The following is a 19369-nucleotide window of genomic DNA, read 5'->3' on the forward strand; positions in this document are numbered from 1 at the left end:
GTCCTCCTTACATGTTTATGGAGATCATATTTATAAGAGCGGCCCATAGGATGGCCAGAAAGCAGCTCTCGGAGCTTGTTTATTCACTGACCAAGTCGCAGTAGCAGCCAGGAATGGGAGCGGGAGGCAGGGAAGGCTCCGACAACTGGTTTTAAAACCTCAATTACATTTATAGGCGACGACTTGTTAAAACCGATACCAATTAGGGAGCGCTGCCCCTCCACTCTCCCCCTCTCTCCTCCAGCTTGAGTTAGCCTCTCTCGCCCGCGCTCCCTGACATTTTCGAGCCTCATTCACTTCGTCCCCCTTTTGCAGCCACCCTGCTTTAAGGATTCAGAAATGGGAGAGGGCAATTAATGAGACGGATGTTCTAAACTGTGGATTGTAATACGCGCACACACACACACACGCGGGGAAATACACGCCATCGCCACCATCTCAGCCTTAAAAGACCAAAAAAAAAAAAAAAAAAAAATCTTTTGGATGCTTTCTTAGAAAAAGGTGGAAGTGCGTGTGATCAGATGCAAAACAGCGAAATTCTCATTAACACCCCCACGCAGCTCTCCCTTCCTCATCCTCACCTCTTCTTCCTTGATGCTACCACCCAGACTCTCTCCTCTCTCATCCCCCCCCCCATTCTTTTTTTTTTTCCTTCTTCTCTTTCTTCCTCCTCCTCTCACTCCATTCGCACTGTCACAGCCACACGGAGCTCCTCGTGTCGACGCCAGGACACCATCATCTACTTACAGGGGCGCAAGAAAGAAAAAAAAGTGCAAAAGACCCCACGGGTGTGTATGAGTGTGCGCGCGCGGGCGCGCATAAATGTGCGCGTGCTCGCGCGCGCCCTCCGTTTTGCACGCGCGTCTCTGTAGCCTACGTAGAAAAGCCAATGGGATGAAGAGCTGATAATAGATGCAAATTATCCCTGGAACACACACACACACACACACACACACACACACACACACACACACACACACACACACACACTGAGGCCGGGAGGCGAGAAAGGGAGAGAGAGAGAGAGAGAGAGAGGGAGAGGGGGTGCGCGCAAGAGAGAGCAAGAGAGGGGCGAGGGAGAGATAGAGAGAGAGGGAGAAAAAATGAAACAACTCATTTGCAGAGGAGTAAATCACGGAAAACTCGTTTGAGATCGCGACAGGGCTCCCGCTTATACAGCTCTAACACCGGAATTGTGATGCGCACGAGCACTTCCTCCTTCTCCGCTTCTCCCTCTTCTTCTTTTTCTTCTTCTTCTCCCTCCTATTCTTTTTCCTCCACTACTTATTCTGCTTCTTCACTGGAGATTTCATGGAACCGGTGTGAGTGTTTTTATTGTCGTCGCTGCTGCCGCGGCTGTTCCTGCTCTGGCTGGCTGCCGTCACCCTTCTTCCTCACACCGCAACCGGCTCGTCTGTTGTGGCCGTGAGGGGGAGAGAGAGAGAGAGAGAGAGAGTGGGGGGAAAAAAAGAAAGAGAGAAAAGAAAGAGCCACAACAACGGTCACCGACACCGGCGGCGGACCTGCCTCACTCTCCCTCCCCTCCGTATCTGCCTTGTGTCGGTGTTCCTCTGCCTCAGACAGAAGAAGCAGGAAAAAGAAAAAATAGTAAAGTGAGAAAACACAGCTGAAAGCCGCCGGTCGCTTCCTCCAGCCTCACTCTGACTCTGCCGAGCCGAATACAAACTGAAAACAGCATCAAACAGTAACACAAAAGATGAGTTCATATTTCGTCAACTCGCTCTTCTCTAAATATAAAAGCGGAGACTCGTTACGTCCGAACTACTATGAGTGCGGTTTCGCGCAGGACCTGGCCGGCAGCCGGCCCACTGTGGTGTACGGCCCGGGCTCCGGCGCCACCTTTCAGCACGCTCCGCAGATCCAGGATTTCTACCACCACAGCGCCTCCACGCTGCCCAGCAACCCCTACCAGCAGAGCCCCTGCGCTGTCACATGCCACGGCGAGCCGGGGAACTTCTACGGATACGACGCCCTGCAGCGGCAGACGCTTTTTGGGACCCAGGACGCGGATCTGGTCCAGTACAGCGACTGTAAGCTGGGAGGCGCGCCGGGACTCAGCGGCGAGGACGCAGAAGGGACCCAGCAGAGCCCCTCGCCGACGCAGCTGTTCCCGTGGATGAGGCCGCAAGGTGAGGGAGCGGAAAAGCCTGCCGCGCGGGTGCCCTTTCTGTGCTATGTTTTCGTGTTGTTCAAAGCGTATAGCGAGGAATCGTCTTCCCCGCACGGCGGTGAGTGCCCACTGCAGGAGCGACGGTGCTGCCCGCTCGGAAGGAGAGAGCAGACGAAATGTTGACAGGAAACGGCGCGAGAAAGTTGGAAAAAAGTGGGGTTTTAAAGCAGCAATTTAGGGAGGGCAATTAGAACTTCCTGCGTTCAAAAGCGGGAGACAAAAGCGTGTTTATGGTTTTATTGGGAGCGCCACAACTTGTGAATGACTTTAGGGTTGAATTGGCCCGGTCATATACTGAGAGAATGGACGCGGGGAGAGTGAAAGCACAAGAGGGAGAAGGAGAGGCCGAGGAAAACAGACGAAAATAGGCAAGCGATGGTGGTGTGTGTGTGTGTGTGTGTGTGTGAGGGGGGGTAGGCGGGAGGGAACTGAACCTCAGAGACCTCTTCTTGAGAACCCCCCCTCCCTCCCTCCCCATCCCCCCCGCACAGAAAAAAAAAGGAAAAAGGAGAGAAACCCCTACTTGGAGCAGATGAGAAAGAGTTGGAGGTGGCTGTTTCCAGTCAAACAGACTCATTTTAGACATGCAGCTCTGACTCGATTCAACTTTTACAGTTTTTTTATGACTTGCCTGGGGTCTGAGGGACTATTAGGCTGCACGGTTCCATAAAGAGTTGAGGCAGACGGCAGTGTGTGTGTGTCAATGTGTGTGAGGAAAGGGAGAATAAAGGGACTGCTTTTCACAGCGTGGATCTGAACATACAGACCTGTCTTAGCCGCTGACTGAAACATCAAAATCCTCCACCAGGTGATGACCGTGTGGCTCAGACTGTGTCTGTGTGTGTTGTGTGTGACCACCTACTTATCTCTGTAGGTGTGTTTGGTGGCACAAGCTTTCCTGAGAGTATAGATCAGGCCCCGATCGGTTCATTTCAATCAGATTATAAACCACACAGAATGAAACATGTGATTTAAAAGGGGAAAAAAATGTTGTGGAGGGAAGCAGGCTGTGTAATTGATGGCTTCAAGTGAAACGCCACGGTGAGACTGGTGATGCAAGAAGCCATGTTTTTGTGTTTTTGTGGGACACAGAGGGGAAGAGAAAGAGAAGAGCAGTGAATGGATTGGCATGTATAGTAGCCTATTTTGCTTGAGCCCATATTTCTTCGGCTGGGCTGCTGCTGTCGCGTGTGTGTGTGCGCGCATGCGTGTGTGTGTGTGTGTGAGAGAGAGAGATTTTATTTTATTGCTCATGCTCTCAATTGTGTTTTTAAAGTGGAGCTCCAGACGGGTTGTGCACTTCAAGATTATTATCATAAAATATAAAAAATAATAAATTTTAAAAGACAACCCAGCTGCATAGAGCAGCAGCAACAACAACAACCGCTGCTCCCTCCATCCACCCTTTTGGCCCTTGCGTTTTACGCACCACTAAAAATAGTAGCAATAATCACATTTACGCACGATTTGTAAACGGCGTCTTTATTTTTTCATAGGTCATTTCAATCTTTAAAGCTGTGTGATGACTACTCTGCCCGTTAGTCAAACAACAACAACAGCAGCAGCAGCAACGTCCCCTGCTTTAAATAAAGCAGGACACCCTCGTGCGCTCCGCTCAGGCCGATCTCCTCATCGTTTAGACCTCGGCCAGCGCTGACAACGATTAGCAGCGGGATTAATAGTTTTAAAACACGATACACTTGTCCGCCGTGACGGCCCCAACTCCTCTGATCGCGCTGGGGGTTTGGAGAAAAAAAAATGAGAATGAAAACAGGAAACCGGGCTTGCCAGGCCGTGCTGCTCCGCGCCGCTAAGTGCCAACGACCGCTCTGTGCGCGCGCGGAGTTACAGCCGGTACACGGTTTTGATTGCGTATGATCATTTTTCGGTGCGAGGATTTATTGGTGAGGCTACAGCTGAATAAAAAGCGGACGAGTCCCTCTTTTTTTGTGGGTGAATTTGGAGCACGGACCGCAGCGGCGGTTACCTTCCAGTTTACCTCGGAAATTTCCCGTTTAACGAGGGGGCATGATTTGTAATTTGTATTATGGAGAGAGATATCGCCTCCTCCGCACCTTTTTATGTCACAGTCTCCTTACCGAAGGGGGGTGTTACTCGCCGAATTCGCCTGAAAATACTTCTAAGCTCCCAAACAGGCGGTTTAATATCCTAGCTTGACTCCGAGCTCGTGAATATCACTTTTACGACTTCACCCTTGTGGTTGGAAGTCTTGATAAATCATTTTCTCTGTACGGCCTCAAGCATGAAAAAAAAAAAAAAAAAAAGAGAGAGAGAATAGAAATGTGATTAGGCCGGCGAATGAATGTGGGCTACTCTGTATGTCTAATGGTATTAGTTCCTTTTGGCTCTCACTGGCATCCGCTGTCCAATGGAAACCTCTTTTCTCCTTCCTCCAAATGTCAACTGCCAACTGCAATGCATTTGTTTAGTGCTTATTTAATTGTCGCAGTAAAGGTTCCACGCGTGAAAGGTCTAAAAATGTTTCATTATCAGGCCTGTGTCATCTCCTCACTCCATAAAGCATGCTCGGGCTCAAACAAAAATAGCATAAATCACAGGAAATCGGCTTTATTCCTAAAAACTGTCTGCACGCAGAAGGCGTGGCGTGTCTCAGCTCGGTCTGACTCAGCAAAGGGTTAAGGGGTTAAATTCCCCACGCATGTAACTCCGTCAAACGGCGTTTGGATCAAAGCGTCAGTGCTGTTATTTTATCCAGGAAAGTGTTTTCCCATTTCCCTTAATTCACGGCCGGTGACAGCAGCGAATGTGGCGCCCACCACTCTTTATAAGGCACCCCACGGCACGAAATCACGGCGCCAGTCCGGTGACAGATAACACATACAAGACATTTAGATCACCTGCAAAGACCGTGCGTTTACAGAAAGGCTCTCCTGTCCTCGTCTACTTGGCTGCCCAATAAAGCAGCCCTGTGCCCACACATGCTGCACTTTCTCAAGACAGCCTGTAGGTCGGTGGTAGGTCTTCTCTATTATGCTTCAACCCTTTACCTGCAGGCTTTAGAACATAATATAATATGAGCGGAGCAAATAGAATACACAAGACGTCTATGTGATTACAGCGGCAAATACTCCTCCATCAAACTCATTGCCCTCTTCTTTAATTTAATCCTGAAACTTCACTGCCCTGGAGAGAGGGCGTGTTTGTGTGTGTTTGGACCTCCGAGGTCTGCACGCACAAGATAGCTCCAAAGAGACTCTAAAGTCCTCCGGTGATTAGGAGTTTCAAGAAGAAGACGAAGAAGAAGAAGAAGAAGAAAAAAAAAACATCTCCCGACACATTTGATTTCTGCCACGTGTTCCCGGTCGCTTTCTCTCTCTCTCTCTCTCTCTCTTTTTTTAGGGTTATGAACACTAATCAACACTAAACTCGCGAAAGCTGAATTTCCCCTCAGATCGGTGATTTAGAAGCAGCCGTTTTAACGTGAGAGCTTTTATGGTCACTGGCATATTTTGTCCGTGGCGCAGCGCTCACTTTTTATGGCACAGTAATCAAGGAGAAAGACAAACACTTTTATGGAAATATCATCACTTACACAAATGCGCTCTTTGTATAAACTGTGGGGAGTTTGCTGCCAGGATTTCGTGGTTAAATGCGTCTCCCCCTTTTTTTATTATTATTATTTGCCCACTTCATACTGAAACAACTTCACGTTTATGCGCAGTGGAAAGATGTATTTTGGATATTTATTTCAGGGTGGAAAGTGGTAAATGTTTAGGTTATTTAAACTTAAACTGAACAGTTAGACAGGATCATTTCTTCCGTCTGTGTGTCCTCCCCTGGTTCACATAACGCAGGTGATGTGGCCCACGTCTCCAAAGCTTGTCCCGTATGTGCGTGCGTGCAGAAAACACAATATCTGACCTTGTTAAGTATTTATACTTTTGATATCGAGTCTCTGCAGCGTTGTTCTCCTTCCTGTCGGACTAAAAGCAGGGTTAATGATTACACCGACGCTTTCCACAAATAACTTGTTTTGAATTTAATTAAAAGTTCAATTTAAAACTCCGCTCTGGTTTTTTGCTGTGCGGAATCATTCATTTTTTCCCTTCAGTTTTTAAAGCGTTTAAGGGGTATTTATAACATTAAATATTCATGTGCACTCCTGCAAGGGTTATATAAGAGGTTTTTATAATGACTGCAGTAACAGTGCAGCAGAGTTCCTGATGGATTCAAAGAGTTCTCCTTGTTGTTGTGTGTGGCCCTTTTTTAACGTGTTCCTGCACGACTGCGCCTGCGACGATCCCACGCTTGCATTGGACTCCTTTCATTGTTTTTAGTTGCCCTTCTAACGCGAATTCGGGACGACGTTAACGCACGCAAGAAAAATACGCCGTTGCATGTGAGCGTGTTTGTCGTGGGATCTCCCTGCGCAATCCGCGGTTAAATGTTCAACCACGGAACAAAGGCATTTAATGGCAGACAAAACGACTTCCTCCTTAACAAATTTACAAAGGCTTTAAGCTTACAAAGCTGCATAAGAAATACTTGCATGGATACGTGTTTGGTTTAGATTGATATTTTACATGTTTTATTATTGTTATTTTTATTTTGGTCAGTTAAAACAAGTTACACAAGTATGGAAGTCTCACTTTTCTTTATTTATATATATATATATTTGGTTCTTTTTTGTTGACATATTCCATTAACGAATAATGAGTTTATTTTTATATGAGAATCTCTCTAATAAACTCCGTTTTCTGTCCCCCGTGTCTCCCCTCTCTTCACCCCTCAAACCACCCCACCAGTAGCTGCGGGCAGGAGGCGTGGCCGACAGACCTACAGCCGCTACCAGACCCTGGAGCTGGAGAAGGAGTTCCTCTTCAACCCCTACCTGACCCGGAAACGCCGGATCGAGGTGTCGCACGCGCTGGCGCTGACCGAGCGCCAGGTCAAGATCTGGTTCCAGAACCGGAGGATGAAGTGGAAGAAGGAGAACAACAAGGACAAGTTCCCCAGCAGCAAGAGCGAGCAGGAGGCCGTGGAGAGGGAGAGGAGGGAGAAGGAGCTGCGGGAGGGCACCGGGAGCGACTCCGGCGGAGGGGGCGGGGAAGGAGGCGGCGGCGGCGGAGGAGGCTCGGTGGCGGTGGCGGGCACGGCGGGGTCACAGGCCGCCGTGAATGAGGATTGCTGTGAGAAAACCCACAAGCAAATGTAGGGGGTCAGGAGAGTTAAGGGAGGATGGAGGGCGAGAGACGCGGAAAGGTGGGTGTAAATGTTGGACAGGATGGGACGGGGTGGGAGAGGGTGGGATCGGGCTGGTGTTTGTCTAAAACTGAGGCCATTGGACTGCCCCTGCTGTCTCCACGATTCAATCGATGGAAGGGAACTAGAGTTTCCAAAATGGCGACCGGAAAGCTGGACGGACTGGAGAGGCCTCGAGCCTCTGTCTGCTGACTGTGTACAAACTGTGGGAGTAATAAAAAAATAAAATAAAAAAATAAAAAATAAATAAAACAAAACTAAATAAAGTGAAACGATGCAAGAGAATAAACTGAAAAAGAAAAAAAATCAAAAGTGACAAGGGCGGGGATGAATCAATCCAACTCAAACATAGTCTACACTAGTGTTCTAAAACAAACAAAATAAGAAAAAAAAAGATAGCTTCCTTTCTTTGTGGAACAATTATCGTGAAAACATTTCTATATTGTTAGAAGTTTATCATTAACAATTTTATCTTTGGCAGCTGTATAGTTTTTAAGTTAAAAATGATGATGATGATGGTGCACTTTTTACTGTACTTCTCACTTCTATGTTGTTGTTGTTATGGCAATGATTGATGACGATGATGACGATGATGATGATGACGTAGCAATTAATGAAATTTCCAACAACATGAAACTGCCTATTTATGCCGTTTTAGTAGGTCGGGTCTCTTTTTTACACACTCTAATTGTCGTTTTAGTTCGTTTTTTGATCGATGGTGTTTGTTTTATGTTGTCTTCCTTTTCTCTTTTTGGGGTAAAAAGCATGCGCACAGTGCAGATTAAGAAAAAAAAAGAGAACATTCATAAAAATAAAAAGCGAGAAAAAATGTAAGGAAACTGCGTCTTTCTGCGTTTAATTTGGATGAATTTGAGTTTTGTTTTATTAAAGTTGTGGGAGCTCATTTAATCGTCGCTCCACTTTTGTCTATCGGGCAGAAACAGGGCGTATTATCATTTTTTCCTTCTCCGTTATCAAGACTTTCTCTTTATCCTTTCCGGCATCCATCTCTACACTCTCCCCCTTCTTTCCCCGTCTAATACTCCCTTCATCTCCGCTCGCTCTGTCAGCACCCAGACTGATAAAACCGTTCAGTTCACGAGGCCAAACATTTAAGGCTCGACTCGGAAATGTCCTCTTAAAACAACAGGCGCAACCCCTCCCTCCTCGCTCCTCCATCACACCCACTTCACACACACACACAATCCACATCTATCCAAACATCGCTTTATTTATTGCCTGGTCCTCCACCTCCACTTACATCATTACAGGCCTCTATATTCACCATTACACTGCCTTCCATCATCATCACGATGACGACTTGGAGTCGGATTGTTTCCATATGGGAGGATCAAACGCAGCCAGAGTGGATATTTACGCGTTCACCTATAAAACGATACAGTTCGAGCTCGAGCGCGGCCGTGTTGCTGTTCTTCGGAGAGCTAAATATTTATCTGATCAGGTTTCCATTGAGGGGGGAAAGTTTTGTGCGCCCCGTTAAACGTGCGCAAAATGTAAAATGCGATTTTCCTAAAGAACCATTTGACATTTTGACGGTCCGAATCCAGTTTCCAAAAGGCATATATTGGCCCGCTCAATTAGGAGCTGCAGTTTTAAACAGCTGTTAAAGGGCCACTCCAACTGTTTAATTAATATTGCATTTCTGTTTAGCTGGAAGAGGCAGATAATCGATCAAAAACAAAAGGCCAAAATCAACCAGTGGATTATGAAATATCCAGAATTAGTTCTTGGGATGAGAACACACCCATAATAAAGTGTAACGTTTCCTAAAACCCTTATGTGATCACTTAATATATTTACTTTCAGACACGCGTTTACTGTAAGACTTTCCGTTAAAAGAAATATTTCAAACTAAGGCTGAAATCCTCCTGCGCTTTTAAAAGCCTCTGGAAGACACAGAAGTGTTTTCACAATTGAAGCGGTTGTAGAGGAGGTGGAGAAGACATTAAAGATGATTCTTAAATGAGATTTCAACTAATTAGAACCTGGACATGAGATATGAGTTTAAGCCAAACACCGCTTTTGGGCCCCAGTTGATCCCATAACCAAGTACACATAGCTGAATGAACGGCACCAGAATCATCCAGCACTGGAGTCACACCAGAACTATAAGTTTTTAGTCAGGCCATGTTAATTAGATGTAGCTCGGATCGTGTCGGCACAGTGAAATAGCCTAGAGCTTTGTGTGCCCCTGAGGACTCAGATGTCTGACGCACAATACACCCGAACATTGATTGCTCACATTCCAGAGAAAAAAAAGTGGAGTTTATACAAAGCCATCTCTTATGGGAAATGCTCACAAGGTTCTATCAGTGTTTGTGGATTAAACAAACACCCCATCTCTTTCTAATCCTATAATTGTCCTACATCCTTCCAGATGGAACAACAACAAAAAAAAAAGAATGTACAGGGCGTTTACGCACGCATACCTCCGGCCTGTTAAACATTACATGCAGCACAGAGATTTTATCTTTCTTGAACCCAGTGCCGTGAGGCCGCGAGAGATCTAGGCATGTAGCCGAGCACCTGCACGCTAGGTGAGTTTCTTCTGCCGCCGGGGAAGGATCCAGGGCCAAGGACCAGAACTAAGCACACCTGAACTCAAAAGCGGAGGCGGTTTTATGTTGAATGGCCTTGAGAGTGGTTCCTTCTATGACTTTGTAATGGTTTCAGGAGTGTGTTTGTTCTTTGCAACATCCATCCTCCACTTCCAACACCCACTCCGGTTTCTAAGTTTGTTTGCCTACTTTATAGCTATAATATTTCAGCCAGCGTGACACAGCGGTAAGAAATATTAACCTGTAATTCTTTGTGTTTTGATTATTGAATTAAAGTGGAGTGCGGACTCTTGCGGCCGAGGCAGATGCAATCTTTCACTGCAGGCGTTATTGCGGAATGATTTTCAAAGTGACGCGTCTGACTGCTTCCATACACGTCCTGTAATGTTGTTGACATTACATCTTCATCTGTTACTCTGCCCGCAGTGACGAGCCAGGAGCGGTCCACTGTGCACTTGGAGCACACAATAGCATGCCTGTGTGTTCTGCTGTGTGGGTCCCTCTGTGCTGCATGTGTGTGGTCTCTCTGCAAAGTATGAGTCGGGATAAGACACTAGAAATGAAAAAAAAGGGGGAATATCCATATCTTTTTTTAGCCATTTTAGCAACGTTACGCACGTGTCTAGCGCCATTCAGTCACAAGTCGAATCAATACCACATCTAATGGTGTTTTCCGCCTTTTACGCACGACTTTGCAACCCAGCAAGCGAGACAGTAAGATGTTTAACTTTCAAATGGCTGTTTGTCAGCTTCAGTCGTTTTGCTTTCCAGCTCCTCGTAAACGCAGGGATTAGAGGACATGTTCCGAGCTGCTGCGTATTGATTGTATAATATAGACGCTATTGTATGATATGTGTGTGTGCTGCAGCGGTCACTTCCTGTGTGTTGCAGCAAATTCTTCCTATTATATTATTGCATTCGAAGGGAAACCCCGTCGGCCATTGGGCATCTTGATATCACATGGACCAGCCATCACGTGCTCAGCGAGGCAATGGGAGGCATACAGGCGAGGAGAAGTTCGGGGTGGGGTGATTTTGTGTGTGTGTGTGTGTGTGTGTAAATCTAGATAGTAATACCCCGCCAATAATTCACGGCCCCCTCGTAAAAAGGCCGACATTAAATCGCCCCGGGCCTACAAATCAACGGCGCCAAATTATGAGTTCGCTGTACTTCGCCAACGCGCTGTTTTCCAAATACCAACAAGCTGCAGCGAGATACCCCGCTCTGCTCTTCGCAGACTCTCCAACTTCTCCCTCCTCTGCTTCTCCTGTCGCGTCCTCTTCGTGCGCCTTCTCGTCCAGCGGATACCACCACCATCATGGTTCCAGTGGGAGAGGCAGAGGAATGCTCCCTTTCCCTCCCTCCTCCTCTACTTCCTTCTCCTCTAATCCTTCGGCGTTCGGTTCGTCTCTTTCGGGACAGAGCGAGAGCACCGGGGACACTCAGCCCGACAGGCGATCTCTGAACCCCGCCGAAGCGCTTACAAGGGGGGATAATATCTCGCCTGGAGCTGGGCTGTTGTGCGCCTCTTTGAAGCGATGCCCCGCGGAGGAGCCTCGGCTCCGCTCGTTGGCCGTTATGCTTCCGGAGCTGGCCTGCAGGAGGCAGAGTAGCCCGGAGCAGCGAGAGCTAAGCGACGAGAGGCTACGGATTTACCCCTGGATGAGAAGCTCAGGTGAGAAAAGAGGAGGAGGAGGAGGAGGAGGGGGTGGGAGCTGAGTAAGTTATGAGACGCGATGAGATGACTTGTGAGTTGGGGGGAGAGAGAAGGCGGAGGGGCAGGGCTAGAGGACAAGGTTGGTGTAAGAAGAGTGGAGAGGAGAGGGAAGCAGGGATTGCTGCTGATAGTGTATGTGAGTGAGTGAGTGAGTGAGTGAGTGAGTGAGAGGGACAGGGTTGGGAGGTGTGTGGTGGGGTATCAGTTGAACCCAATAATTGCGTTAAACGGTCTTTAAACTGTTGGCCCGGTTGCGCAGCGGCCACTGTCGGCAGCTGAACTATGCCTGTCTGTCACTTTCTTTCTCTCACCTTTTTACAGCCTCTCCGTCTCTCTTTGCAGATTTTTTATGGCTCTTCGGCCTCCATAAAACCATAATTTAAGACACTGTGAATATTCATTAGACGGTATTGTGCTTTTAGACTGGGCCGGGGGAGCGCAGAGGTGGCTGGAGATTTTTTTTCTCCCCTCTTGACTTGTTTAAAAATGAAGAAAATCTTCCTCTCCCAACGTCGATGATGCATACGCTCATATTCAGCGACTGGCTCAACTCAGCGCACCTCAGCGCCCCGATTGTTTTTGCGTTTCGCTGTCAGTACGAGCCGGGCCTGATGAAAGCCCATTGTGCTATTGTACTGTCCCTACAATCCTCTAATACTATAAACACTATAAATTAGCAGATGGGTTTGATCTCTGAATGCCTGCCCTTTCCCCCGATTGTAAAGGCGGCTTTGTGGGACAGAGCGGACTGAGAGCTGAATGGGTGCAAGGCCTCGGACCACAACAAACACATGGCGCACAAAGAGCATTTTATATGTGCGTTTAAATACTGAATGGCAACGCGTCAAATCTGGGAAACGCGGCGAGTCGGTTGATGCGTAAAACGCGCGTAAAGCGAAATATATGTCGCTGCTATCCCCAAAACGCCGACACAAACACAGGCGCAGGAGACGTTAGGGGTCGTTAAAGTAAAGTTTGCCCGCGCTATATTAGTGCACCGTTGGGTGGAATCTCATTTTTGTTTATGCTTAAAAGCTCGTTGACGTAACAAAAAAAAAAAAAAATCTCTTTACAGTTAAATTACTTTCTTTCCAGGAAATCACACAGTGAGGCTTACTTAATATATATATATAAATATAAATATATTTTTTGGAGCAATCAGACACAGGAGCTCCCTGGTAGTTAGAGCTAAGGGAGGGAGAACTAAGAGATCTGTGCAAAAAAAAAAAGAAAAAGAAATCAAGGCTGTTAATGGGAAAACAAATGAGTAAATAAATATTTAAATGAGTTGTATTATAAATAAAATAGAGAAAATAGTGTGTGTTTGGCACACACATGAAAGAAGGAGAGGCATTTCTTTCTTTTGGCACTTCTAATCTATCTTCTCTCCTATCTTCTTCATCTCGTGTGTGTGTGTGTGTGTGTGTGTGTGTGTGTGTGTGTGTGTGTGTGTGTGTGTGTGTGTGTGGAGGGGTCAAGCCAGCCAGCCTGTATAAATGAATTTATGGATTTTAATTTAGATCTGATTCCAGTCCAAGGCGTCGAAAGATGATTGGAGGGAGAAGTCCCGGATGTCGCCATAACGCAGTCGAATAAGACAAATACATGTTCTTAGGCGGTTATATACAACATTTATTTTTGTATGGTGTGCGTAAAAAATAATATTACAAGTGGACACGGTAACACACAAATGCACACGCACAAAGAAGTATCACCTTTCCTTGCCTGCAACAAGAAGGAAGCGGGGCGGAGATAAACGCACTCGCACATACTTAAACACATATTTCCACGCTTCTGACAGCCGGTCAGTCACACATACTGACCGCTGCCTTCAATAAAACTGTGGCAGACACACACACACAGACACGAGGAGGAGGAGGCGGCGGCGGCGGCAGACAGTCACGCAAGGAAGGAGGGAAACAGGAGGCTAAAGGAAGGAAATTATTCTAGTGCAGCCATTAGAGAGCGCACAGTCAGTATTGAAACGTTGCGTTTAAGTACAGCTAGGGCAGTTTATATTATTAGCTTTGGGAACTTACTATAAAACTTATGTTAATATGACTTACAAATTGTTATTGTTGCATTTGTTTTCTCTGCCTGTGTTATTATTTGTTACAAGGAAAAAAAGCTTGTTACAAATAATATGAATAAATGACATTTCATTGATGAAACCAAACAGGAAAAATAAATAAATAAATAAATAAAATAAAATAAAAATAGAAATTGAAGGTTAATATACTGCTACCAAATAGAAACGGCAGCAACCTAAAGGCAAGTGGACATTTCATGGAATTAAACACTTGAATGCGCCTTTTTTATTTTACCATATGTCTGACAGAAAGGACAAATCAACAATTAAAACAAAGGATATTTCTCACTGAAAGCTTTGTCCTGTTTCCTTACATCAATGAAGCTAAGCTTGTAGTTTGATAGTCTATCAGAGGGCAGCATAATTCACAGTCACATATACAGTAACAACACAGCAAAGAGAGTTCAGTGCAGTCCATGTCATTCAGGGCCATAAAAGCAGAATATCTGAGACGCTGAGGTCATGAAAAGAAGTATCCCACAGTCCCCCCTTCTCTCCGGTTTCATTTTTTTATGCATTCATATCGTGTCAGTTACCTTTTTAGAACTTTTTTTATTTTTTTTTATCAGACTTTAGAGTGTGCGTGCTGGTTCACAGCTGTCTCTACTGGAGGAATACTTAATCCTTCAATCCTTCATAGGGCCGGGTGTAAAACTCCACATCAGGGAAAATTCCAGCCAATCCAGTTGTTAGTTTGTATTTTCTGATTTAATTTTTGTTTTTCTTTTAACTTTAGAGTGTGATTTATTTAGCCAAAACATTTTGATAAATACTCAACTGGCAGTTCAATGGTCACATTTAACAACCAGATCTATTACAGCAGTCCTGTGATAAATCAGCTTCATAGTGGTCGAGTCAACTGCATGATCATTTTGGCAGCTGTAGTTTGTGGTGTAGTTGATTAACATGAATTATGACTTTTATATTAGAGTAACCTCATTTTACAAAGTTGCACCTAATAAACGGGCAAAAGTGGGTTTTCTTTTATCAAAAGGAGCCCAAATCTTTATTCAGTATAGACTTGCACAATGTCTTTGTCGAGGTATCACAGTTTTGGCACGGCTTCGACTTGCTCTAGCTTTCTAAAACCCCAAATTATTATAAGGAAGAAAAACAAAGGAGGGCATGAACTTGTGTCACGATCGTTCTTTGTGTGGTGTAAAGCTTTCATCTGCAGAGTCAAATTACAGTTGGTCTGGAAATCTTGTTGTCTTCGCCACAGGAGGCTTGAAAATCAATATCAAATCAAAGTAAATCAATTACCTGTCGTCAGTTAATTTACAACAAGATAGAAAGACAGCAGTTGCGGACCGAAGATTTATATCCCCGAGATTTATTTCGGTGTCTAGCAAAGGTATCTGTGCTACGAAATGCAATGGACTACACCCGTGAGTAACACGTGCAAACAGACATAAATATCGTACATCGATCTGGATTAATTAATTTACTGTTGTCTCCATGTATAGTTAAAAAAAGAAAGAGAGAGAGAGAGAAAACAATCGCATCTGATTATTGTCACATGCCTTGCATTCACAATCAAGCCTTTTGGTTCGATGGTGGCATTTTGGGTCTTACTTTTGAATTTTTACCGTTTCCTGGGTCCTTCATGTTTAAAGACGATTGAAAGTGAACGCAATGACAGTGGATAGTGGCTGTAATTGAATGGTCTACTACAGTAGACCTAAGACAGAGAGCAATGTGAGTCTCCATAAATGGTCCGTTTAAACATAAATGTGTAACGTGTACATGTATTGGCTTAAAAACCTGAACACATCAAACTGAAACCAAAGAACTAGCAACAACAAAGGCTAACTGTGGTGTCGCCTCAAACGGTTGTGCAGAGCCGGTTTCTCCTGAATCATCCTGATCGGCTGGCCAACCATTGTTTTCATTCCAAATGGCCTTGTTGTTGTCGGAGTATCCACGTATTGGAACATTCAGAGGAGAACCTTTGCCCACCTTTGTCACTTCCACTTCTCTTTTTCTCTCTGAGGTTCAGAGGTTCTCAGAGATGCTCAATTTGGAAAAACAAGTTGCAGACAGGGATCTGACTAATGCTGACAGTCCAGGACACGCCATAAAACCTAAGGCCATAGACGCTCAAAACTATACAAATACCTCCCTGCCACTTTAAACTATCTCAATCTCAACATTGTTCTAATGGGTGAAGGTTGGCGTGGTGAACAGAGGAGACTGCGTAGACGCATGGTGGCTAGTTGTGGGTCAGTCAGGTAAAGTTCCTCATCTTCTACCCAGATCGTTTGTTAGACTATGAGCAGGGAAGCTTTACTGGTTAGAATTTTTATTCTTGGTAAGGCAGGCTGAAAGGTAGACGCTAAACAAAAGGTAGGTCCTGTTTGTTCAGGTGTGGGTTGGGCATAGGGCTAACAATTAAGCTCCATAAAAGCCCTGGTTTACCAGACAGCTTGTATCCTTGGCGGGCACTTCATCTTAGAGGGTAAACCTTGACTTGGAGACATGCTGGGCTACCCGGGCTGAAAAAATTGGCACGACTGATGGCAGACATGTAGCATCGGTCGAGGCCGGATCACTGACAACGTTGCTTCCTACATGCACTACACTTAAATGAAAGTAGACAAAATAACTTTCCTTTTAGTTTGCCAGATCCATGCGGGACATCTTGGGCCTAGCCAAAGTCAGTTGGACAGATTTGGTACAGTGGCAATGTTCTCGGTTGAGAGACAGTCTCTACTTCTTGAAAATAGGGAGAACCGACAGGGGGTACACCAATGGCCAGAGATTTACAGTAGTCACCGTCTGTTATGTCCATACTCTGAGTTTAGATCTCGAGTAAATTAAGACATTCGGTTAAGATTAAATCAGACATCTTGAGGGAAACCAGAACAGGTCATTGCACAGTTGAAGCTTTTCACAGCTCGACTATATTACACCAAACACACAATGACATTTGCCAATAAGGGAAAAAAAACAAAAATTCCGCAAAAAAACTCTTTGTTGAAAAATATTTTCGGTTAACTTTTTTCTCTGAAGAGTCCAGTGAGTCAAAGCTTAATCCTGAATGGTACCTCGCAGATATGTCTATGCATCAGAGGGAGCTTTCTTTTCTCTGAGATTCTGCAGGGAAAACGGGTTTATATGTTCGCGTGACCCGCAGATGACCTCAGAGCTGTGAAAATGTGACCCAGTTTCTCTATAACCTTCAGGCGTTGCTTGACCTCGCGAAGACAGGTCATGGTGGTTTCTGTGGTCCTACTCAGCACTCACTAGCGCATAGTTCACATGAGGGGTTTTTCTTTTTCCCTTTAAATCACATCGGCGGTACCCCAACATGTCTGTTGTAGGTTAGCAGCATGAGGCTCAGCATGTACCCATTCCCACTAACTATATTAATTAACTGTAGTACCGTGTATCAGTGGTTGCAATTACTCGCAGTTTTTGCACCTTTTTCTACTTTAAACCTTCCTCCCATTTATTACCAAGTACGTTTCCTCTAATTGTAAACATGGTGTGAAGTAAATATTGCACGGCAGCTCAGAGAGACCGCAGCTGAACCCACAGCCCGACCGCAACATTTAGGCATTGCTTTATGGTGTTTGCAAAGCTGCAATCCAAATAAGTTTGCCAGGAAGTGGAGCTGAAGACTAGCAGTGGAGCCAACAAGTGGCTACCAGGTCTGGATTGTGTCTACTGGATGAAATCAAGATGCAAAGATTTGTTAAGGAGTTTATTTCTTTTTGCAATAATGTCAAGAAATCGGTGCGGAAGTCAGTGACTTTAATCTTAGTACAGCAATGCAGTGATATCGCAGAAGTTTCATTCATGAAAAAAAAGTAATTTAGTGTTTATTGTTACCTTTTATTTAAGTTTATTCTGTACTGAATGCAGACGGTGGGTTACAAAAAAAAAAAAATTCTAAATCACAGTGACATAAAGGGCACTTCTGACAAAATGGTACAAAATATCAGACTATCTTTTTTAATGATTTGTCATTCTTGATTACCCCTTTTTTTGTATTTTCCTGGTGAAATTGGACTGGATAATTGGATAATATTGTATTCGCCAAAATGTGTCATGGAAATTGTTGTATGGAAACGATGAGTTGAAATTAGAATTTTGCTTTGTTATGCACATCTCTTTTTGACATGGCGCGGTATTTCGATGGTAAAAAATGGTCCTGCGATAAAACCGGTATTGTTTTGTTTTGTTGCACGCATCGGGGAAAAACAAACAAACAAAAAAACCCAAACAGACTAACTTGGACATAAAAATCTAAAGTTATCCAGCTTTGTGCGTCCTCGTGTGCGCAGGTGGAGACGGGCGGAGGGGCCGTCAGACGTACACGCGCCACCAGACCCTCGAGCTGGAGAAGGAGTTCCACTTCAACCGGTACCTCACGAGGCGGCGGAGGGTGGAGGTCGCGCGTGCGCTCGCCCTCACCGAGAGACAGGTGAAGATCTGGTTTCAGAACCGGAGGATGAAGTGGAAGAAGGAGAACAAGGAGACGGACAGCGGCGCGCCGATGGATTAGCAGGAGTGAGGAGAGCGACTCCGCTGGTTGACGTAACAGACAACATTAATTGGTCAAATTAAACTTTACTTATGGTATGTCAAACTACAGGGAGGGATCTTCAAAATAAAACAATTTTCAAATTGTTTTTATTAAATCAGCTTAGAATAAAGAACGGGAAAGGAATGGGGAAATAATAACTTAGCCATGATGGAGCTCTTAAGGGTTCATTGTTTGCACAGGGAACTTCTTTTGACCTTCTCTCATGTGATCTGCAGCAGGAACAGATGAGATTGTTGTGGAGGCTGCGAATGAAACGGTTGCACTTATGACTTGTGGATACGAAGCTCATTGTTGGTGTTTAACGGTGTCCACAGTGTGCTGTGTGTCTATTTAAAAGTGTTGTGTATTTTTGTATTTGGAAGCATCTCCACATTGTAAGATTTCATTTGATCCCCACAACCACCAACCAAATTTAGCGCAATTTCCGGCTCATTTAAGGCAATTACGAAATGCAACGTTTATTAGCCAGTATGCCGGAAATTGTGTTTAAAATCCTACGATATAACACTCAATTAAAGGGCAAGTTTTATTTATTTTGAACTATGCCAGAAATCGGTGTGTTTAAGACATTCAGTCAACACAAATCACCTTGTAATCGAGATTTTAGCTGCTATGACTAGTTTTCTCAATAGTCAAATAATCCAGTTTGAATAATTAACTGATTCGATTTGAATATATTAGAAAAATAAATACATAATTTCATTTTTATTTTTTATATTTTTTAAAGAGCTGCTAACCCGCAAACAGGAAATTACGCAGAGCAAATGCCGAGACGACATACTAAATCAATGCCAAATATTCAAAAGGACACGTTTTTCATGCGCTTATTTAACTTTAAACAGTGTTTGTTGGTTATCCACTTGAGCATAGCGAATAAAAATGGTATATTTGTGCTGTTTTTGTTTCTGTATTTGCACCACTGATTGCACGTTACTGCTCACATCCTGACTAAAAATCAATACTCTTGTTTGCAAATAATAAAAGAAAACTGCACTGA

At 44.8% G+C, this 19369-nt stretch overlaps 2 protein-coding genes across 3 annotated transcripts; both read left to right on the top strand.

Annotated features, from left to right (window-relative positions):
* The first annotated feature begins 1017 nt into the window (after positions 1–1017).
* On the top strand, positions 1018–8269 carry hoxb8a (homeobox B8a). 2 transcript variants are annotated; one of them, XM_047572777.1, is made up of 2 exons: positions 1018–2150; positions 6979–8269. In XM_047572777.1, exons 1-2 carry the CDS (start codon positions 1718–1720, stop codon positions 7386–7388), a joined length of 843 nt encoding a protein of 280 aa, XP_047428733.1. In that variant the 5' UTR covers positions 1018–1717; the 3' UTR covers positions 7389–8269. The 2 variants fall into 2 exon arrangements, with proteins under 2 accessions (XP_047428733.1, XP_047428734.1); XM_047572778.1 differs by having other exon boundaries at positions 1024–2150; positions 6982–8269.
* Positions 8270–10825: 2556 nt separating this feature from the next.
* hoxb7a (homeobox B7a) lies at positions 10826–19369 on the top strand. The gene is made up of 2 exons (XM_047571250.1): positions 10826–11689; positions 18110–19369. Exons 1-2 carry the CDS (start codon positions 11170–11172, stop codon positions 18328–18330), a joined length of 741 nt encoding a protein of 246 aa, XP_047427206.1. The 5' UTR covers positions 10826–11169; the 3' UTR covers positions 18331–19369.

The sequence above is a fragment of the Mugil cephalus genome, chromosome 20, assembly GCF_022458985.1.
Source record: "Mugil cephalus isolate CIBA_MC_2020 chromosome 20, CIBA_Mcephalus_1.1, whole genome shotgun sequence".
Taxonomy (NCBI): Eukaryota; Metazoa; Chordata; class Actinopteri; order Mugiliformes; family Mugilidae; genus Mugil; species Mugil cephalus.

Excerpts from the sequence above, each read along its gene's own strand:
- hoxb7a (XM_047571250.1), top strand. The coding sequence starts at position 11,170 with ATGAGTTCGCTGTACTTCGCCAACGCGCTGTTTTCCAAATACCAACAA. Across the intron at positions 11,690-18,109 it reads CCCCTGGATGAGAAGCTCAG|GTGGAGACGGGCGGAGGGGC; the intron begins GTGAGAAAAGAG and ends TCGTGTGCGCAG.
- hoxb8a (XM_047572777.1), top strand. The coding sequence starts at position 1,718 with ATGAGTTCATATTTCGTCAACTCGCTCTTCTCTAAATATAAAAGCGGA. Across the intron at positions 2,151-6,978 it reads CCCGTGGATGAGGCCGCAAG|TAGCTGCGGGCAGGAGGCGT; the intron begins GTGAGGGAGCGG and ends CCACCCCACCAG.